The sequence below is a fragment of the Propithecus coquereli genome, unplaced genomic scaffold (assembly GCF_000956105.1).
Source record: "Propithecus coquereli isolate 6110/MARCELLA unplaced genomic scaffold, Pcoq_1.0 Scaffold28, whole genome shotgun sequence".
NCBI lineage: Eukaryota > Metazoa > Chordata > Mammalia > Primates > Indriidae > Propithecus > Propithecus coquereli.
In genome coordinates, this window is record NW_012148396.1 from 4,838,534 (window position 1) to 4,862,747 (window position 24,214).

The following is a 24,214-nucleotide window of genomic DNA, read 5'->3' on the forward strand; positions in this document are numbered from 1 at the left end:
TTTATTATTTTTTTAGCCTGCTCTGGGGATTATAATTTATATCTCAACTACTTATATCACTTTTTCAGAATTAAACCAACTTAATTTCAATAGTACACAAAAAGTTTGCTTTTCAAGACCTCCATTCTCTTCCTTCACCACTGTCTTGTTACTGTCATAAAGTATATCTTTATACTTTGTGTGCCCATCAACACGTATTTATAATTATTTATGCAGTTATCTTTTAAATCAGAAGGAAGAAGAGTTTCAAAAAATATATTTACACTGTATTTACCTGAAGATTTACTAGTGTTCTTTATTTTTTCATGCGGATTCAAGCGACCTTTCACTTCCCCTTAGGACTCTCTAGTTTTCTCATAGAGCATGTCTGTTATTGATGAATTGCCTTAGTGTTTGTTTACCTAGTAATCTTAATTTCTCCTTCATTTTTGAAGGATAGTTTTGCTGGATATAGAATTTTTAGTTGACAGTATTTTTTTAGATACTTACAATATGGCTTCCCATTGTCTTCTGGTCTCCGTAGTGTTTGTTAGAAATCAGCTATTAATATTATAAGGATCACATGCATGTAATAAGTTTTTTTCTCTGGCTGCTTTCAAAATTCTCTATTTGTCTTTGCCTTTCAGTGGTTTGACAATGACATGTCTTAGGCGTGGGCCTCTGAGTTTGTCCTTTCTGGAGATTGTTGAGCTTCTTAAATTTTCAGCAATTGTTTCTCAAAATGATCTTTCTACTCCTTTCTCTCCTCTCCTGGATATCTCAGTGTACATAAGTTCATACATTTGGTGCGTATGTTCATAAGTCTCTGGTGCTCTGTTCGTTTTCCTCATCTTTTTTTCTCTTCCTCAGACTGGATAATGTCAGTTCATCTGTCTTCAAGTATCTGATTTTTTTTCCTTCAGCCTAGTTATATCTGCTGATAAGCTGTTTTAATGAATTTTTTATTTCGGTTATTGAACTTTGTAACTCAGGAATTTCTGTTGGTTCTTTTTATGTTTTCTATATTAATAGTCTCTATTTGGTGAGGCACTGTTCTTATTCTTTTCTTTAGTTGTTTAGAAAGGATATCCTTTAGTTCCTTGACTATACAGCTATCCCACAGTATATGTAGAGGATTGGTTCCAGTATCCCTGTGCTTCCAAAATGCATGTATACTCAAGTCTGGCAGTTGGCCCTGCGGAACACACATATTTGAAAAGCTTGCCCTTTGTATATGCAATGTTTGCATCCCAGAAATACTGTATTTTAGATTTGCATTTGGTTGAAAAAATCTGCGTGGAAGTGTACCCACACAGTTCAAATCCATGTTCAAGGTTCAAGTGTATTTCAAACAGCTGACTTAAAGTCTTTGTCTAGTAAGGCCAATGTCTAATTTTCCTCAGGGACAGTTTTTATTGACTTTTTTTTTTTTTTTTTTTGGTATAGGGTTTCTTTTTGGATGTCTCAATTTTTTGTTTAAAACTGGACATTTAATATAATGTTTCAACTCTGGAAATCAAATTCTTCCAGGGTTTATTTGTTTTTGTTACTTGTTTAGTGACTCTTCCACACTAATTTTGTAAAGCCTATATGACTCTCTTTTGCCCCTGAAGTCTCCTCTGTGTTAGCTTAGTGGTCAGCTAATGACTGGACAGAGATTTCAGTAAATGCCTGTAAACTGCCTAATTTTTGCCAAGGGCTTCTGGTTGCATATTGGGACTCATCTTCAGCACTCAACGAGTCAATTTATAACTAATCGGTCTTAGCCTTTCATTTGCTGCTTGTGCTGCACCTCAGAGTCAGCCAGAAGAGATAGCTCAGGGCCTTCCAAGGTCCTGGCCATGGGTGTGGCATTATTCATGCCCTTTTAGATTGCCGGGAATATTCCAGAGCTTTTCAGGACCTATATGGGTATCTCATTCCTCACTTTTCCTTTGAAGCTTTTTGATTAGCCTATTGTTTGCCCAGGTTTTCTCTAACACATCAGGCAGCTAAAATCTCAAACAATTGCCTCAAATTATTTTCTTCTAATACCTCCAGAAAAAAGGCTTTTTTTACACTTAGGGAAGGTCTAGTCAGGTCAAATAAAGGCAATTCTCTGGGAATGGAGTTTTGAAAGAGCTCCAACCTGTTCTGCCCCCTCCCGTGGCCTCCAGACTCTGGTGATTGTGGCTATTGGCTTTCAAGGCTCGTGCCGAGATGGGGAGTGGGGGCATAGGAATAGCACAAATTAAAACAGCACAAACCTCACTGTTCTTAACCAGGATTTAGCCATTGAAAAAATGCTCCCTAGATCTCTGCAGTCCTTTGGTTAATTTCCAGTGTTCTGAAAATGTTGATTCTGACATTTTTTTGCCAATTTCTCTGCTTTTGTAGAGAGAATGTTTGGAGGTTCTTATGTCACCATTTTCGCTGAAGTCACTCCTGTATTTTTCTTTGCACTATAATTAGTCATACAGTTAGATGCTAGCTGAATTAATGAAAATTCACTAATAGCAGAATGCGTCTTTCTTTCCAGAATCTTCTCTGAATGTTTTTGTACTTCTCTTGTTATATTTTAGGACTATGATGATGGATATGGCACTGCTTATGATGAACAGAGTTATGATTCCTATGATAACAGCTATAGCACCCCAGCCCAAAGGTAAGATTCAGTCTTTATTACTAGACCCCACAACAGATAGTCTTGTCCTTCCATGTTCATATGCTCTAGGGGAAGCGTGATAATCAGCTAGTGAGGGTAATTTGGCTTGCCCTGTTTTGTTTTTCATTTGTTTTAATTGGAGAAGCACTGTATGATCCACCAAATAACATGTATTACCACACCCAGGTTTATTGTAATGTTAAACAAATTAGGCTTGGGGAAAAAAAAACTGAAATTTTATTTATTCTAAAAATTTGATTTATGTGTTCAATATATTTTGAGGTGGGACAATAGCCTCAAAGTGTGTGACTATTCAGTCTCAAGGCCAAAAATTACATTGGAAATGTGTAAATATTCTCCATTGTCAGTGTTTGTAGAAGAAACTGTCAAAAGTTTTGTTTCCTACTCGTAGAACATTTCAGTTTCTTAGCAGCAGTGCTCCTGTTTTCTAACAACTTCATGTTCTCACCTGTGAATAATAAGTTAGTTACAGTTCATTTTCCAAAGAAGTATTTACCCAGAAATAAATGTTACCAGAGTCAAAAAAGAGAGCTTTATAGTTACCTCTTCTGATAATATACCTAGATGTTCACTGATATATAAAATCAGTATTTATTCTGTTGAGAATGTTTTCCTAAATGCCTAGAAACCTTTTGTTTTATGTTCAAAATTCTAAGTGGAAGAAAAAGATATACACACACCAAAATACTGGCTTTGGAGTAATCATGAAGCATAAATAAATATGGACTATGTGGTTATTTTGATAAAGCATAAATTCACTTTTGAACTCATGTGGTGCCAGTCAAGCTTTGAACATACAGGTTCTCTTATTTGTTAACTCTAGTATTGAGGTTGAGATAGATATAAAAAACTTCATTTTTGCTCATGGCAAATTATCACCTTATATAACTTGTGACACTTAAGTAGCCTTCAAACTTTGGCTCTCAGCAGGCCGTTTATAGTGGAAGGCTTGTGCATCCTGTTTGTATCCTTGAGTGTGCTGGGAGTAGATGCCCTCCTAGTATGTACTGATCCCAGTGACTGGTACATTGTGAGTGCTAGACAGGACTTCCCAGCAACGTAATGAAGTATGTGGTGCTATTCCTATTGCATAAGTAAAGAAAAGGAGCATAAAATTAACTAATTTACCAGAAATCACACAGTAAGTGGAAAGATGAAATTCTAAGTCAGATATTCTAACTCAAAGATTTATACTCTTTATAAATAAGTCCTTCTCAGATTTTGTTTAAAGACATACATATCCACAGATAGTTCAATTTGCAGTCTAAATGTCCTGGCAAAGCAAGTCTCCCACCCCCACAACATTTGCTGAGTGCATACTATATATTTCTGGCAGTTTCCATAAGTTCCGTAAGGCCTGCCGTCTAGGTCGTGTGAACACGTCACTCCTATAAGGCAGGTGGTATTACTGTAGAAGAGGAGACTGAATAACCATGAGATTCTGGCACTTGCTTTGACTACACAGTTGATAAGTGGTAACTCAGGTGTGTCACTGCCAAGTTCTTAACCCTGGTACATTAGGACTAGAGTCTCACTGCACATTTCTGTCAGTTCTGTCCCTATATCCATTATAGTACAGTCATGGGCCATATTGATTCAATACAATATTCATGTATTGTAGGCAGCTATTACCCAATAGTAAGTATTAATGTATCTAAACATATCTAAACACAGAAAAGGCACAGTAAAAATATGTTATGAAAGATAAAAAATGGTACACTTACCATGAACGGAGCTTGCAGGACTGGAAGTTGCTCTGGGTAAGTCAGTAAGTGAAAGTGAAGGCCTAGGACATTATTGTACACTACTATAGGCTTTATAAACCCTGTATACTTAGGCTACACTAAATTTATTTTAAAAATGTATTTATTTCTTTAATAATAAATTACCCGTAGCTACTGTAACCTTTTTACTCTGTAAACTTTTGGTATATTTTAACTTTTTGACTCTTTTGTAATAACAGCTTAAATTGCAATATACAGCTATACAGAAATATTTCCTTTCTTGTATTCTTATTCTATATGCTTTTTTTTCTATGTTTTACTTTGTAAACTTTTTTGTTAAAAGCTAAGACACAAACACACATGTAGCCTAGACCTACACAGGATCAGGATCATCAAGATGCCACTAGATGATAGGAATTTTTCACCTCCATTATGATCTTAATGGAACATCCATTGTATATGTGGTTCCTTGTTGACCAAAACTGTTGTGCAGGTGGTGACTATTCAGTGTGTTGGACTTTCAAATGCAGGTGTATTTTATTTGAACTGTATGCACAGTATAGTGATGTTTACAGTTTGATTAATTCTGTGGGGGAAAAAAGGGACCTAATTTTTATTGAGTGCCTACTGTGTTTCAGATACTATGCTAGTCCTTTTTATATTTGATTTCAGTAGATATTCATGGGCATTAGCCTAATCCTATGCAGTAAATATAATTACCTCTAGTTAGTAGATGTAGAAACTGAGATGTAGCTTTTTAGTGAAGAATATAGGCAATATAGGATTAGAGTCCAAATAATCTTTTGTTTTTGATATTTGATATAAAGTACAAAATTTAAAACATTTACTCTATTAAATAGTATGATCTGTTAAGAAGAGAGATATCACAGTGTAACCCCTGTAAACTGATAGCAAACAAGAGGGAGCCCACATTTATTTAGAGCCTACTCTAAAATCAGGCATGGAATTTAATCCATTACTTACGTGTCTTATTTAGTCTAACTGACAATAGCAAGAGTTAATATATGTGATCAAACTGAGGTTGAAAGAAATAATGACTAATAATGAATATAAACTTACAAAGCATATTAATATGATTGATAACAGGCATTCATTCCTATGGTCATTTATTTGAATAGTCAGTGTTTATTGAATGTCCATATTTTGCTAGGCATTGTGCTTAATGCTTGGAATACAAAAGTTATTAAGACAGAGACCCTGTCCTTGAAAGCTCACTATCTGGAAGGAAACAAATAATAAATATTTAAATGTAGTATAATATGGTAATCATGTGACAGGTCTGAGGAGAAATTCATTGTTTTTGTAAGATGACAATGCTAAAATCTGGTTGGGAATACTGGCGACATTTTCCCGAAAAAGTGCAGGATAAATAGCAGTCACCAGGTGACAAACAGGGAAGGGCATTTCACAAAGCAAGTCGAACAGGGCACAGAGGCATGAAATATAAGTTTTGTGTGGCAGCTACACTGCTTTTCTAGGGCTAGAATGTGTGATGCACAGGCGCTGTGGGGAGAGAAATGAGCCAGAGGTGGAGTGACGGCATATTTCCCACTCAAGGAGCTGAGGCTCGTACTGGAGACAGTAATAGGGAGCCATTGAAGAGTTACCTACAAGGGAACGATGTGTTTAGCCTTGAATTTAGAGATATTGATTAGATGACAGTGTAGAGGCTGGATTGGCAGGTGGTGAGCCTAGAGGCAGAGAGCAGTCAAGAGGCCATTATATCGTAAATTATAAGCCCTGTAAATATCAGGAAAGACTCACTAAAAGAAACCTCTTATATGACAGCCAGTCTACCTTCTTTGAGATGATCTTTTCCGTGCTACAACTTGTCTTACCTGAAGGAGTACAGAGAATTGTATGAGAATTGCACATATTAGCAAAGGCAGAAGCCACTGTTTGTTAGGTACTCTGAATGTTCATTTTTAATCCCCATAACATGTGAATTAAACATCTGTCTCTTTTAAAGAAGAAAACTGTGGTTCACAAAAATTTGGTAACTTGCTTCAGATCATACAAATTATTAATACAAGCAAAGGAGCCAAGCTTTGAACCTCAGTCTGTGTGACTGTAAGCTTGAGTCTTTTCTGCTTAAGCACTCTTAGACTTAACTAAATGATGGCTCTACTATAGATTGAAATGAAGCAGCTGAATTATGGACTAGGGTGCAATGCTTTTATACACTGTATTAGTTTGCTAGGGCTGCCATAACAAAATACTACTATTTGAGTGACTTACAGAAATTCATTTTCTCATGATTCTGGAGGCTGGAGGTCCAAGATCAAGGTGGGTTATGTTTCTCTTGAGGCCTCTTTCCTTGGCTTGCAGGTGGCTGCCTTCTTGCTGTGTCCTCTCTTGCTCATTTCCTCTGTGAATATGCATCCCTAGTGTCTCTTTGTATATCCAAATTTTCTCTTCTCATAAGGACACCAATCAGATTGGATTAGAACCCACCTTAAGGACCTCATTTCAGCTTAAACCACCTCTTTAAAGGGACTGTCTTCAAATATAGTCACAATCCAGGATACTGGGGTTAGGACTTCAACGCATGAATTGGAGAGTGGCAGGGTATACAATACAACCTATAACACGCACATATCATAACACAGATTTAAGCACAGCACTGTATGTCTCAGGATTAGGAACTTAGTATAAACCAGTTAGTATAGCAAAATTTTGGGCCTTCCCTGGGATCAAATAATTAATAAGGAAATCATCGTCACCTTCGTTGCGGTGTTTACTGTGTGCTTGATATTATTTCATGAACTTTACATAAATTGTTTCTCCCCTCTCAGCATCCCCTGTGATATTGCCAAATTCAAGTCTAAACATTACCTTGCAAACAGGTTCAAAGAGGTTAAATTGCTTATCCGAACTCACAGGGGCAAGCATCAGTACAAATAAATCCACCTTGGCCCCAAAGCATTCTCTTTTATACTCTGCCCCATTGCCTTTCAACTCTCCTTTTGTTGTGGTTTTGTATATGCAGATTAGTTGCTGGAACTAATTCCTATTTGTATTTCCCATATATAGTATTAAAAAATCTAATACTTTGTGATTCCTTTGGATCTCCTAGGAATGCATTGGCTGCCGCTGCTCTCCAGGAGCACACAGTCCTCACACTCACCAGTAGATGATACCCGGTAACACTTGGTGTCTGTAGTCTAAAATGTCTAGACTTCGACACTTCAGGTTCTGTAAAAACCCATTTCATATTTAGATCATTCTCACAATTCAAAATTTGAAAGTACATTCTGTGCTATAGCTGTAGTTTGGTATTACTGCAGAGTTCTTTTCTTGGTCTCCTTTTAGAGTACAAAACTGCTCCGAATATGACACGTACCAGCGTAGGGGACAGCACTGAGCCAGAGGTTAAAGCTCACTGTCCACTATGGTAGACACAGCACATGTAGCTGTGGAACACTTGACGTGTGGCTAGTCCAGTGTGTAATGTGCTGAAAGTGTAAAACACCACATTCCAGAGTCTTTGTTTGAAAAGTAGAATGTCAAACAAATACATTGTTAAAATTAATTTCACCTATTTCTGTTTATTTTTAAAATGTAATGTACTAAGAAGCTTTGAATTACAAATGCGGCTTTCATTTTCTTTTTCTTAGCACTGAGTTACATGATTCTGGCTGCGTTTGTCTCTGTCATTACAACATAATGTAGTGGTCACCAGATTAGGGTACACACTCAGGAATAAGCAAGACCATTCACTAGGTGCAGAAAGATAATTAGAGAGCATCAACTCACATTCATACTTTTTAAATTTCTATTTTAACATTTTGTACTTTAAAATATAATTTTGCAGTATTATAGTACACATAAACACATTAGAGTTACAAGTTCAAAAATGTTTTTCTTTCTGATGCAATTGTATTATCAAACACATTCCCAAGACTCGTGCCACCTTGGTTAAGAGTGACAGACCTGGGGTCAGACCCCACTTTAACACTGCCACGCTGTGTGATTTGGGACAAGTTATTGAACCTCTCTAAGGCTCAATTTATCAAATATGTAACATTAATTTTGACTTTAGAGCAGTAGTCCCCAACCTTTTTGGCACCAGGGACTGGTTTCATAGGAGACAACTTTCCTGGGGAGGTGGGGAGGAGGCAGAGCTCAGACTATGATGAGAGAGATGGGGAGCAGCTGTAAATACAGATGAAGCTTTGCTGTTCATTCACTTCCTGCTCTGCCCCCCCCTCCCCTAAGTAGTTGGGGAGGGCAGAGCTCCTAACAGGCCCGTGCAGTTGGGGACACAGCTTTAGGGGGCAGCAGGTAGTCTCTGTGAACTGTGTGGAGGAAGATAACATCACCAATGCCATTCTCTCTGCCAGAGGAGGCGGTGAGATAACTTATATAAAGGAGGCAGCACATGTGGACGCTGAGTCAACCCTAGTCCCTGCCTTCCTTCTGCAGCTCTAAACTACTACTGTTCATTTCACACGAGCATGGCTGTGAAGTGCAGGTACTGGTAAATCTGGAAGGGCTGTGCAAGTAAATGTTTTCTAATGAGAGGGGTACCTGACAAAGGGCTTGTCCCCACCTGGATGGTCAGTACTGATATGCGCTGTACACTGGGAGTGAGTGAGGTGAAGAGCAGGCAGCCCACTTGAACCCAGAATAGAATAAGGCAACAGGGTGGTGTGGCGCCCATATGTATTATCTGCTACGTGAAAGGTTTTTTTTCAGAAATGACTTTGAAACTTCTTTAGTCCTAATCATTTTGACACTGTTTTGTTGCAGAAACAAGTTTCTGTCAGGAGGTTTTACAAATTAGGACTTTTTTCTCCCAACTTTCAAATGCCTTGTATTAAAATTAAAGTACAAATGAGAATCCCTGCAGAGTGATAGAAAATTCAGTGTAGTTCAGCTACATTTCCCCATTGATTTTTATACTGACCTTGATAACGCTAATATTGTAGTGTAAAACAAAAACATTGTTTATCTAATTTGCACATTTAATGAGTAACAAGATGTTAACACAATTACTGTGAAGAGAGGTATAAACTCTTCTTTACAATATTGGAATTGTTCTAATACATACTGGCTCAAAATAGTCATTGATTACTTCCTGTGGATACCCAGCTTCTGAATAGCTGTTATAGTCTAATGAATAAAAAAGAACAGGTGCTAAATGGCCTCAGCCTCAGGGCCCTGCCTCTGACATGACTTGAGCCTTCAGAGATACCTGTAGTTTTGGTTCCCAAATGCCCTTTGTAAATGTATTTATTCTAAATCAAGTAGAATTAGTTTACATTTGATATCTTATTTATAATCCTAATAACAATTACATATTTTTAGTCTGTGTTTTTTAATACTTGTAAATTCTCCAAAGAACTATTTGACTCCTGTAGTGATCGTAAAATAAGTAGTACAAAAATGGATCCAAAAAAGTATAAACGACCCCCTGAAGGTATGTGGATGACTGCATAGTAAAAATATTTAGCTTCTGGATGTGTTTATTGCTGATCTCCTGATTTCTCTCACACTCTGCAGTTTAGACTGTACTTTCAAGTACATATTTCATTTCATCCTCCTAAATCTCTATGATCTTCCTGAAAATACCTTTAAATTCCTGAAAAAGGAATTAAAAATAACAACTGTCACTTTTAGAGAATCCATGAAGTCTAGCGCCCAGCTGTCTATGTCCTTTCTGTACATTGTCTCCCATTCTCGTAACGACCCTATATGGTATGTTTTTCACTGTAAGGGACTTCGAATTGAGATGTTTAGCAACTTTCCCAAGAACACAAAACTGAAAAGTACTTGAGCCTAGGTTTTTACCTGACTCTAAAAATCATTATCCAGCTAAAAGATTTTTTTTTTAAATTAGAAAATCATTGACTTGTTTTGCAACAAAACAAACCTAAGCCTCTTTTATCCAAATATACAGAGTGACAAAAGCTGTTGCAAACGGTAAGTCCTCTTGGTATATTTTCAAATGTCACATCCAAGAAAAGCAATGAAACAGAAATTAGTGTTGCCATGTTTATTGTTGTTTCTACCAGCAGTTTTAGCATTATATGTCCAATAATGTCCTCTCAAGAACTGACCTGTGGAGGTCTGGAAATAATTTGGGATTTTCACTTTGGAAATGATGACCTGTTGTTTAAGATGTAGCCATTTAAACATCAGTAAAAGTGTCTTTTAGAAAATAGTACTTTGTTGTATCAGGATCAGCTATTTTAGACTTTTAAAAGCAATAACAATTTGGTCTAGATTAAGAAGTTTGTTAACCATGCCTTGTAAAATTTTTGACAAGTGTTCTTCTATGTAGCATGGCCCTTTAGTTTTTTGGCTACTTTGCTACACAACTGCTAAAGGAACCTCCTAGCACAAGCTGAGCATTGTCAGCCGAAGGAAGCCAATCTCTGTAAAGTAACTTAAAGGGATTTATTCTGAGCCAGATTTGAGGACTGTGGCCCAGAGCCACACCTAAGAAGCCTTGAGCAAGTGGACTTGCTGTAGTTGGGTTACAGTCTGGTTTTATACATTTCAAGGAGACAGGAATTTTACATAAAGTCATAAATCAATACATGGAAGGCATCCCTTGGTTTGGCCTGAAAAGGTGGGACATCTCAAATCGGGAGCTTACAGGTTATAGGTAGGTTTAAAGACTCTTTGATTTGTAATTGGTTAAATAAATGAATGTGTTAAGTTAAGATGAGGAAGTCAGAGACAGGCCACTGCCCATATACCTAGACTCAAGCTATTCGTTATATAAATTGAGGACCTGCAGGTTTGTCTTGCATAGCCTTAGGCTTGTTAATGAGTTACCTAGGAAATCTGCAAGGAGGGAGGGGGCATAATGAGGCATGTCTGACCTCCCTTCTCGTGCATGGCCAGCAACTCAGTTTTAGGGTATCGCCTTGGCCAAGAGGGGGTCCATTGAGTCAGCTGGAGGGGAGAGCTTCAGATTATTAGTTGATAGCATTATAAACTATCAAAAACATAATACTAACACAGAACTGTGCAGACATTGATATAAAATGAAGATACCAACCCAAATTATACTGTATACCTGTAAATACCATAATTCTCAGTCGAGGACCCTGTGGTAAGAAAAAAAAATAGGAGGAAATTTAATAGTAAAAAGTGAAGCTACAACTCTATTAAAGAAAAAAATTATTCATCAGTGCTTGTTAAAGCACAGTAAAAAAGACTTGATTCAAGACCTCGCGATAGGTGTAGGGACCATGGTGTTGGGACTTTGCAGTGGGGGAGAGAAATTGGGCTCAACTGCAAATACAACATGGGCAAGTGAGAGTGAACAGACAGGGAGCAGGGCAGGGTCAGTGGGTGGAAAACTACTGAAAAGAAACATCTAGCGGGGTAGCAAGGATCCTGGCTAAACTGACCAAACCAGGATTCTTGCTGAAGACAGGCCTCGGTGATCAGACATCTCCTGGGTATGATGGGAGATGAGGAACTTGATAAGATATCGTAAGTACCTGGTTCTTGCTAAACTGACTTAGCAAGGTTCTTTGTTAAAACTGTATTTTACAAGATATGGAAGGGCCTAGGAGAAGGTTTAGGAGCCTGACTAAAGCTTGGCCAAGTAAAGAATTTTTATCAATCCTGCCATAGAAAAGGGAAAGAACAATACAAGACCAAAGTGTTAACATGTATAAGTATCGCTATTAATAATTATTATTATGTATTGACCACCTACTATAGTGTACCAATCACATAGAGAATGATGTGTGTCCCTAAAATTCAGATCCTCTCTGATCTTAGTTTTAACCTTAAAAGGTAGATATCATCATCCTCATTTTATTTTTTAGAAAACTGAGAGTCAGAGAAAGGTTAAATTAAGTAGCCTGAGTTACACACTTAGTGGCACTGTTGATTTCAAAGTCCATTTTCTTTCCATTATACTAGTGTTTTTCCAAGAGTAGTACACATATCATTGATGTCCCACAATGGGATTTCAGATGGTACACGGGCAGACTTTTGAAATTTTTTGATGGTTATATTGTAAAGTTATTGGAAAAGTGTGATCAGCATATCAAGCACATTATTTTATGATTATTGCTATAATTCAATTGTGATAAATTTATTTAAATTAAAAGAAAGTCTGTTAATATAGAGAGTAACATTAAATCACTAGTAGGACAGGCGTAGACATGGATGGCAGAAGTCCTGAGAGTGGTACATGAATGGCAGAGATTTGACTACGCTACACTCAGCATTTGTGTCACTAGTTAATAGACCAGCTATAATGTAGCACTGCTTAAATTAAAAGATCAAATGAATCTGAAAACCACAGTCGGGCTTCTTGCTGAGTTACAGTGTCCTTCTACTAAACTGGATACCTCAATTGTATTGAAAATAACCTAAGAAGTTTTGTAGCTTCTTCAGGAGTTTCCTTACAATTAAACTAATAAAAAAGAAAGGAAAAATTTTTTGAGGCTCATCAATTTAACAAACTTAGAAGGAATCAGATATGTATTGAGTACTTACAAGCGTTAGTTGCTGTGTTAGGTGCTCTCATGCCTATCATTTCATTTAATTCCCAATAATTTGTGTAAGATTGTCAGTCTTTAATTTTACAAATAAGGAAACTGATGCTCAGAGAATTTGAGCTTGACCAAAATTACATAGCTAATTAGTAACAGTTAGTCCTCATACCCAGTTCTCTTCAAGATCAAGCTTATGTTCTTTTGCTTAATTTGAAGGCAACTAGTAAATAAAATATGTTCCTATAAATGTAGAGAGGACCAGAACTCCTATACTCACCATGTGGAATCTTCATGCATGATCTCCACAAGTGTACGGAAACACAGTAGCGGGGCATAGGCATGCTAGTGGTAATAAATCAATTGTTACTGTCAGTTCACTCTTTAATGTTCTTGAGAATACATGAGATTTATCACTGAGGAATTGTAGAATAATGGTAGTAAATGAAAACAAAGTCCACCAGGGAGATGTACTACATCATTTGGATTTAGCACTGCCATCTGCTTAATAGCATTGAGAAGACTACGGCAGTGCTTATGATCAGCCATTCATAGCAGTGACAGATGCTGCGGAGAGTGAACATACTAGGGAAGGAGGTTCGTTACTAAAATGTAGATTATGTGACAGGATTTCTAAAAAGTGTGTATGTTGGTTATCAAACCCCAATTTTAAATTTTCACTGTAGAAGTTTAAGGTCCATAAGATAAAGACCCACTCTGTAAATCTCCCCATGTTTTCTTTCTCCAGGTTTCATACTAATACATTCTTCAAATGTATTTTTATTGACTTTTAAAAGAATTGTACTTACAAATCTTGCATCTATAGTCTCTTTTTGGTCAAAGAGAACAATATAACTTCTGTATAATTTTTGACTCTTAGTATTAGGTGGCATAATTTAGTAAAGAAAAGACAGTGGCTATAAATCTGCAAAAACCTGGATTTGAATCCCAGCTCCATTATTTCCTTAGCTGTGTGATTTTGACCAGGTTACTTGAGTCTTTTCTCATCTATAAAATGATGACAGTAATATTTGACTTGCAATATTATGATTAAATGAGATAGCAGATGTAGTGTACGTAGCAGTTCAATAAATTTACTGTAGTAGCATGTAATGGGTGCCACATACTGTTCTAAGCAGTTTACATACATGTAAAGGTAGGTACTATTATTTTGCCATTTTTTATAGATGAAGAAATTGAGGCTCAAAGATTATGAAACTTCCTTAAGTTCATGGAGAGTAATTACTGGAGCTGGCAAGCAAAGCTAGGCAGTCTAAGCATGCTGCTATACTACCCTTCTACATACTGTTGTTATTATGAGTTTAATTATTGCATCTAGAAACTGTTACAGTCTTTTCTGAGGAAGTCTCCAGATAGTAAAATTCCAACAAATAAGCAATCTCAATAAAATTATGCATGCCATTTTGATGCCCCATTTTTGAAATAAAAAGTTGTTAAAGGCTCATTTAGTTTAGATTTAGTCCTAAAATGTGTTAGAAACGTAGACTTAACAACAACAACGATAAAAAGCGTAGACTTGAGGTCAAAGCTTGAAGTTACTTGTCTAAGGTTCATTTATAATAGAAAATGTCAGTGCTTGAGTTTCTCAGAACTTATTTAAACCTCGTTTATTGGACTCATTACTTTAAAAATGGAAATAATTTAGACATATGGATTATATTTTTCCCTTGTATTTGTCACGAGGGGATATGTTCCTTTTGGAATGTAATTTACAAGTATGCATTGAGAGTCTTAAAAATGTTTGTAACCTGTGGCCCAATATTTGCACAATAAGTACCTGAACTTACCAGTACAACAGTGAGTGTTTGACAGTGTGAATATATTTGAGAGCTCTTTAAAGAGAATAAGTGGTTTCTGGCATAGTTCAAGGAAAGAGAGGGGTAGATGATGAATCAAATTTCTCACTTCACCTATTGGGTGGATTGTGATATATAATTAATTAAAATGGGTAATAAGATTTAGAGAAAAGTTAGTAAGTTTGGGACATGTCGAATTTTAGGTGTCCACAAAATTTTAACGATTACATTAAATAATTGACATAGAAATAATTTACATAGTAATAAGTCTTTACACAAACAGTAACTATTATTCTACCCCAATTTTTTTTCGGTAATTACAAGATGTACTATTATGGTTAGATTTTTACTCCAGTTTTTTAGATAACTGAATTGTACTTTTGTTTTTGATATTCTCTTTTTTTAGTGTCCTAAAAGGTATGTACCCAGTATTTGTACATGGTTAATGATCCTACCAGAAATTAGGATAGGTTGATCAATCCCACAAGTATATTAAACAAGATAGAGTGAAAATATTATACACTTAGGAATCAGACCTGACCTTTCCACTTAGCAGCCATATATGTGATCTTTCACTAACCCTTAATTTCCCCATCTGCAATAATAGCACCGAACTCATAAGAGATATAAGTAAGAGTAAGTGAAAGAATATACTTAAACAGTTTAGGATAGAGGCTGGCACATAGCACTCAAAATTTTTTAACTGTACTTTATTTAGTTTTCGTTGCTAGGCATTTCGCTGATGCTCATTAAGTACTAGTGACTATGGTGGGATTATTGTAGGCATCATCGTCATCACCTTGTGATAGATTGCCTCCAGATCACCTCATGGAGGATCATTTTCTATATGAAATACCACCAGCCTAACTTGAAGCACACTACAAGTTTAAATGGAATAATTGTTTTTACTTTTTTGTGGGTTGCTTCTTATTCTGATACTTTAGTTTTCTTTAAAGGACCAAAATATAGACATATACGTGGGAAAGTAGAGAATTAATCATCAAAACTTCCACGCATTCCCTAAATCTACCATTTATAAGGATTGTTGTACTATATACCACATGAAAATGAGTTTATGTTGTTTATAAGTTTACAAAATATAAATTTACATAATCCAATTGCAATCTGTTTTAACTGGTTAATACTATAAAAAATATTGTAGTATATATAGTACTCTTAGACATTGCTAAATTTTAGAGACATTGAAAATAAAAGATATGTATAGGTGTATAGACTGCAGAGACATTTTAGATATAGAAAAAAACTATGCATATCATCGTGACCAAAGTAATATAAATAAAATAGTGTTTCAGTTAAGACTTGGTTAATGAAAGTGTGACCATGGGCAAGTTACTTAACCTGTGCTCTAGGCTTCTCATACGTAAAATGGGGATAATAATAATAGTAACTACCTCATAGGGTTGTTGGGAAGTTAAATGCAATTTAAATATTGAGAGCACTTTGATTCCTCACACATTGTAAGTGCTGTCATTGAAACTCTGTAATCCTTTATCTAAAACTCTTGAAGCTAAATGTCTTAGATTCAGAATTTTGAAATTTTGGAAAAATAGTGTGGACATACAATATGTTAATACAGCTCCAGGAGAGTCTTATTTGTGCTTCTGCAGGATAATGATTGCCCCTTGGATTATTTGAATTTCATGGTCAAGGAAACTTTGATTACAGAGAGGTGAAAAAAAGCATGTGCAGCAATTTCAAAAATAAGGGTATTTCTCAAGGGGAGGTTTGTGGCGTTCAGCCTTGGCAGTTTGTAATCCCACCAAGTATGACAATATTGCTAGTGCTAGCAAGTCATTTTTACCATAGGATTTATTAAAGAACTAATTCAAGACCATTCCTTCTGCTAGAAGCCATCACTTTAGCAAGACTTTTCCATGTTCTAATAAGTACTAAGCCTCCTGCGTTTCCAGAATACCCTGTGCTTGGCTCTCCTCCAGAAGTACCTACTAGATTATTGAGAATCTGTCTTCTTTTTGCAAAGAGCCTCTCAATGGCAGGGACCCTTTTGTACTCTTCTTCATGTCCCTCAACACCTAGTATAATACTGATCAGAAAAGTGATCTATGTGTGTTTTTCAGTTGAACTGATAACATGTAAGTACGCTTGTTTTGTTGGAAACACGGTAAGAAATCTGGTACCATTGAAAGTCTAATGTGAAAATGGATGTCACTCAACTCTGGCTGCATAGAAGAGTCACCTATGCAGCCTTTAAAAAAAAAAAAGAAAGAAAGAAAGAAAATGATGCCCAAGCAAATCACCTGTTTGCTTATTACTTTTTAATCTGGGTCTTGGTGTAGCCCAAGTATCTATAAATTTTTTAGACTTTACAGGTAATTTTGATAAGCAACCAAGGTTGAGAACTACTTAATGTAGACTATTAAGTACTGTATAAATGAGGTAATATATATAAAGCACTTTCCACAATGCCTACCAGATAGTTGCTAATACTTGTTTCCCCAAAAAGTAAATTACTGGCATTTCTGATGTCTTCCATTCATTTGTTCAGCAAACAACTACTGAGTTACTGAGTACCTATTACTGTGTTCCAAATTGTTCAAAAATATCTTATTCCAAAGGGAAATTTGAATATTTCTATTCAGAAGAATTTGAAATTATGAATTGAAATGGAAAAAAAAATTAAAGATTATAGAGTACTTACGAGACACACTCCCATCAGAGGGTTTTTGCACAGAGTTAAGCAAACTGAAAATCATTCTATCAGTGAAGCCAATTGTGCCTAACATATTTAAAACTGTCTCTTTTAGAATTTAAGCTCTACAAGGGCAGGGATCTTTATTGTTTTTTGTTTACAGATACTTCTTAAGCACCTAGTATAGAGAGTTATGTTGAGTAGGTGTCTGCTGAACTATCATTAGTAACAGATGACCATTTTACCAAGCAAACCAGAAGAAGGGGAAGAGCACAGACAGCATGTGCAATGGTCCTATGAAGGACTGACTTGATGTGTGCTGGTAGTCAGGAGTCCTTCAGCGAGGCTACAGCCTGGAATTCCCAGGAAGGAGGGTGCACACAGTGTCTAGAGAAGATCGGTGGAGGCCATTTTGTGATGAACCTGAACACCAGGTTCAGGTGTTTCACACCTTGTTTTGGTCCTTATAAGTCAAGGTGCTCTGCATACCCATCACTACCAAAGGGGTCCAGGCTAGTGCCCTCTGGCTTCTGGAGCACTGCAGCCTGCCTGCCCCTGCCGCTTGCCCCCCTATACTCCTGAACTCCTTCCCATCTTTTCTCTGCGCTGCAGCCAGTGATGTTTTCCCATGTGATTGTATGCTCTCATAATACCGAGCAGTTTTTGTTTACAACTGCAATTTTATGTTGAAGCAATTCTTTAATCGATGTCTGTTTCCTTTTTTAAATCTGTTTGGTCATATCCCCCAGTGCCTAGCACAGTACTGAAACATACAAAGTACTCGATAAATATTTATTGAATAAATGTTAAGAGGTAGAATTTTGCTTTACATCAGTAATTTTAAAACAAAGTAGGTATTCTTATCACAATTTCTTAACATTGATTTCAAATGCAATGCTATGGGTAACATAGTTTAAATTATTTTAATTCTGTGTATTTGAAGAAGTGAGTCTGTATAATTTGATATGCAGATTGATGCAAATCAGTGTGCTGCCAGATTCCCCACAAACAATGAAAACCATTTGCTAGCCTAACATTGTGTCTAAGGAAAATGCTGACAATCCCATAAAAAATCATGAGGCTTTCTTCCAGACTTAATTATTTCACTTATGTAAATATTGCAGATCACAATCAATGTTTTCTTAAAAAGTAAAAGATATGACTTTGAAATACAGATATCAAATGTATTTATCAGAAATCTCCTTGAAAAGATACCTCAATACAGCAGATGGAAGGACTAGCTGGCTGCAAAAACAAATGCAAGATTAACAAATGATCCAAAGAAATACTATAAACTGGCTCGTAAAATGTTGATAGACCATTTCTAATGTTATTGGAAGAGCCAAAGAATCCAATACCAAAAGATTATATGCCTTGGCACCCAGTGTAGTTGGACTTGGGAATCAGAAATAGAAATAGAAATAAATAGGCTTAATGAACCCAAACCTGATCTTGTTCTCCACCCACAAAGAGAACTTATCAGTACATATTTCATTCTCACTCACCTTCCCAGCCTCCTGCTTGCTTAGGAAGTAATCCTGACCCCTTTCCCACTGCCACAGTCTGTGGTGACAGTTCTCCTTAGCACATTTTCCCATTACGTCAACCTTTTCTGTCAAATTCTAATAGATACTTTCAATACTGCATACAAAGAATTCTCATTAAAATTACTCGTGATGTCTAGTGACGGTATATGTGATTGATAGTGTTTTTTAAGTCATCCTTTGCCAGGAAAACAAGTTATAAACAATGGATCTCTTTCCTTGTGTTGTCATAAGAAACCTTAGTTCTAATATTAGTGTTTCTGAGAAATTAATTCATTGTTGAAATTAACTAACAGCTACAGTAGAAATACGGAAGCTTGAATCAAAAAACATGTCTTAATTTGAATCTCAGCTCTGTCATTTATTGTGTGACTCTGAACAAGCCACATGGTAAACCTTATGAAACCTTATGTTTAATTAATAAAGTGAATATTCACCTTCCTAAAAGTTAAATAAAATTTATGAAATTGAGGAACTGTGTAAATGTAAGGAAACTGTTAGTTATTGTTGGTATTTTTGTTAGGCTTCTGTCACTAGAAATAAGTTTCTCACTCTTCTCTTAGGTGAGAATGAATGTTTGCTGAATAGATTGATTGTATGACATCAAAATAAGCACTCTGGGGAAAATATAACTCATTTAGAAAGGACTTCTTTAATATTATTAACAACAGCTGTCCTTGAATAAGAGCTTAATATATGTATATGTGATACATTATTTCATTTAAGCCTTATGACAATGTTATGAAAGATGTATTTTTAAAACTATTTTACAGATGAGAAAATTAAATTAGTTTTGCCCAGGCTTTCACAGAGTAAATGCTAAAGCCTAGATTCTGATATATGTTTGTTTGGTTCGAAAGCCTGGTTCTTAACTATTAATTCTATACCATCTTCTAAAATTATTGAAATAAGATGGAGAAACCTGCTTAAAAATGAAAATATGAGCATATAAGGGAAGTCGATATGGCATTGCATAGACATCACAGCATCAACATCAAGAGGTGTTCTATGAAACGTATACACTGAGACTTCTTTTGCATGGGTGACCCAGGTATGTTGGAGAAAGAAAAAAGGCACAGTGTGAACTGAGGAGATTGTTATAAACAAAACATTGTTTTCCTTTTAGTCTTTACTTTTTCTTGGAATCTAATAAAAATTCATAGTTTTTTTTCAGTTATGTAGAACCATCTACAACCTTTTGAGAAACTTTTCAGTATTAAGGAATAGCAGGACAGAGCTGTTTTCTGTTAAAATATTAATAAGAAAACGTGGTTAGATATCTCTGTATCACAAAAATGTAGGGATACTCAGCATCCTTTATTTCAGAATGCACTGCTGTATTCTTTAGAACTGGGTTAAGCTCTGAATTAACGATAAATTCAATCAAATGAGAGGTTTATTTTTCTCACATGCAAGAATGTAGGTAACTTCAGGGTAATGTAACAACTCCTCTACTTACTAAGGATCCAGGCTTCCTCTGCCTTTCTCTTTCACCCTCCTTCACCGCAGCATCTATCCCAAGGCTCATGTCAGTCACAATGGCTGTTATAGTTCCAGCCACCAAGTTGAGGTTCAGACAGGGAGAAGGAAGGGTAGAAAGCCATGTCTCCCCAGGTGAGTCAGTCTTCTATTAGGAAATTTATTGGAAGTTTCACTCCATGAGTTTTGCTTCTATCTCATTGGCTACCTAATCTGCATAAGTGGCTATGAAATGGAGTTTTTTAGATTAATACATTATCACTAGTACTTTGCCCCCATTATGAGATAGGGTCTGTTGATAAGAGAGAAGGTGAAAATGCATGTTAAATAAGCAACAAATGCCTGTTGGTTCGTCCCTCTTAACATATAAATTAGTTCTTTTGGATTTTTTTCCTTTTACTGAAATATAGTGTATGTACAGCAGAGCATAAATTCACACCTATCTGAAATAAATAGTTCAGTGAATGTGTGCATACGTATACACCCACATAACTAAGAGGAGAACATTTCTGGCACCCCAGAAGGTTCTCTGGCTCTTTCTTTTAGACTTTGATTATGAGATATCTTACTTCAAGTCATCTCCTTTTGTCTCCCTGAATTACATGGCTTTTTTAAAAAGTACCCAAACATATGTCTTATTATTCCAAGAATGTAGTGTTTGATAGTTAAATTAGATGGCAGTGAAAAGCAGGTGGTCTGTGGAAAGAATCTACACTTGGCAGTCAGCGTAACTAGACTCCTATCCTGAGCCATGTGACTTTAGTTAGACAAATGCCTTTATGGCTCTGATTAGCTGCTTTCTTATTACTGAGCCAGACTGAATGATGTTGTTCTACTTAGAATGCTTTTTTCTTCATTTTGTCTAGCTTTTCTCTTAGTTGTCAATTTAGGTTTTTCTTCTTCCAGGAAGCCTACACATGTCCTCTAAAACTGTGTGAGGTGCCCTACCTCTGTGTTCTACAGAACTTGGGGCTTCTCAATGTCACAGTATGCCATTTGCCCGTTTACCCTTGTCTGGCTTGCATACTAGACTGTGTTTTATCGCAAAGACTAAAATCTTGTTCACTGCTGCATTCCCAAGGCCCATCCCATAGTAGGTACTCTATAAATATCTGCTGAACAAACATTGAATGAAAAAGCTGCTATCTGAGCCTCCTAAATTCCCACTATGATCATCTTACAAAAGATAAAATAAGAGGTGAGGGTTTCTGTACTCTTAACTGGTAGAAAAGTATTGTTTTTTAACCTGAATTTATAAAATAGAGATAATAGTTGTATTGCACATTTAAGGATGGAAGACAGTTGTATAAAATACTTAGCACAATACATGGCTCATAATAGGTATTTGATAAGTGGTCTCTATTCTTAGTGTTATATTAAATCTTTGTTTGCATGTCTTTGTGTCTCCTGGGACTGTGAACTCACTGTCTTTACATGTTCGACCCTTAGCATCAAATGGTAGTAGTTCCAGTAGGCCCTTCTCTAAATTAGACTTGCCAAGAACTTCCAAGGCACGCACTTCCTTATTGCTTTCTCCGAGTAATCTGTCTTCCTCATTCTTCTGAACACAGGTGTTCTCAAGCTGTATGGAGAACAGAATAAGAGAAAAAGGATTCTGAGTGTCTCATGAGAGATTAAGGTTAAACATAAAACAAGAACTTTCTGGCAGGCCTGATCGAGTGTACTACTGTGACAGGTTACTGGGGTTTCATCTCTGGAAGTCTTTGAAAGGGGAGAGGTAATCATCTCTCTCAGATGATTAAGACAGTTTAGCCTGAAGGCCAGCGGATGAGCTGCGTGACCTCTCAAGGTCCATTTCTTCCCTTTGATTCAGCAAAGTACCCGTAAGTTTCTGCACTTTGTAGTGGAGGTGAAATTTAGAAGTATTTCACAGTAGAGAGGAGAAGGAACTGCTACAAAAGGCAAACTTGTGGCTCTACTTGTGGCTTAGTATTTGAAATCTTTTTATTTGACAAAGTGATTGTTATATCTGAAATGAGGTTTTGCAGACTTAATTAGAAGAATAGGGTTAGGAATAATAGTCGCCATTTATTTTATGCTGACTACATGGCAGGCCAGTAGAAAGTATGTATGTGAACTCATTTCATTATTGCCCATTCATTATTGTGCTGGCTATAGGACATTATCGTGCTGCATTAATCGCATATTGAGCAGTAACTATAAGCCAGATTACTTCACTTATTCATTCCTTCTTTCTGTGTTTTTATTGAGCACCTTTTATGTCTGAGACTCTTTAGGAGCTGGAACTCAAAAGATTTAGCTGCCTGCCCGCCCAAGATTATCCTGCTTCTAAGTGGAAGAACAAGATTCAAAACTAAATGAACCAGGCCGGGCGCGGTGGCTCACGCCTGTAATCCTAGCTCTCTGGGAGGCCAAGGCGGGCGGATTGTTTGAGCTCAGGAGTTCGAGACCAACCTGAGCAAGAGCAAGACCCCGTCTCTACTAAAAATAGAAAGAAATTAGTTGGACAACTAAAAATACATAGAAAAAATTAGCCGGGCATGGTGGCGCATGCCTGTAGTCCCAACTACTCGGGAGGCTGAGGCAGAAGGATCGCTTGAGCCCAGGAGTTTGAGGTTGCTGTGAGCTAGGCTGACGCCACGGCACTCACTCTAGCCCGGGCAAAAGAGTGAGACTCTGTCTCAAAAAAAAAAAAAAAAAAAAAACACTAAATGAACCTTTAATTTATACTGTGGGCTCTCGGTCATTATGCTACACTACACTGGATTTCTATAATAATTGACTTTGTTCATAAAATACCTTCGCATGCAATCTTAGTTGCTCCTCCAACAGCCAGGTGAAGCAGGTAGAGTGTGAGATAGAGAGGCATCAGTTTGAGGTGCAAGGAAATACTGGACTTACTGATTTGGGCCATTTGGAATACTGTTGCACTGTTTGAACCAATGTTCTATGTTTTGAGCTTGTGCCTAGCAAATGCTCTGATCCCAGTGAACTAAGTAACTCCTGTCAGCTTTCTCATTGTTTCATGGCAACAGACTCCACCCAGATGATAACTTTGTGGAAGATTACAGAAAAGAATAATCATCTTGGACTCCCCCAGAATGGGTCCTAGGGGAAAGGTAACAATAATGATACAGTCTACAGCTGCATTTGTGTAGAAATGAGTAGAAACACCTTCAGAGGTGATGCATTCTGCCCCTGGACCCAGGCAGTTGGGAGATGGTGTATATGAGATTGTGGGAGCTAAGAGATGAGACACCAGCCAGCATTTACAGTGGCATGCATACGTGTGAGGGGAAGTAAGGAATGCCTGGGTCAGCAAGGTTAGAAAACCTCCTGAAAGGGGATGTCGAATGGTTGCCTACAGAGTCCAGCTGAGCTTGATGGAGGAGCGCTGACTGTGCTTTCCTAAGGAAGGAACCTGAGGTCTGGGTTCCTGTGGTGTTCAGGGTTTCAGGAAACTGACTCCAGGGGCGAGTGTCTGGGTAGTCCAATGTTGCTAATTTTGGTAACATATAACTTTAGTCTCAGAAAAATTAAGAGCATGCTTTGCATTTAAGCAGACCTTTTTTCTAATTCTGGCTTCACTACTTACCAGCTGTGTGACTTAAAGTGTCTTAATTTACCAAATCCTATTTTTTTTCTAGTTTGTAAAAGGAGGATAATAATATCTACCTCAAAGATTCATGAAGTTTTTATGTATATGTATGTGTGTTTGTGTGTATATGTGTATATATACAGCCATTCATGGCTTAATGACAGGAATACATTCTAAGAAATGTGTCCTTAGGCGATTTCATCACTGTTCGAACATCACAGAGTGTACTAACACAAACCTAGATGGTACAGCCTACTACACACCTA

General features: G+C 36.8%; 1 protein-coding gene across 1 annotated transcript in view; it reads left to right on the forward strand.

Annotated features, from left to right (window-relative positions):
- Positions 1 to 24,214, forward strand: part of KHDRBS3 (KH domain containing, RNA binding, signal transduction associated 3) — a 180,766-nt gene that overhangs the window by 143,373 nt on the left and 13,179 nt on the right. Inside the window, exon 10 of the mRNA XM_012647978.1 lies at positions 2,541 to 2,623. Within this exon, the coding sequence (XP_012503432.1) occupies positions 2,541 to 2,623 (83 nt within the window). The remainder of the gene's footprint in view (positions 1 to 2,540; positions 2,624 to 24,214) is intronic.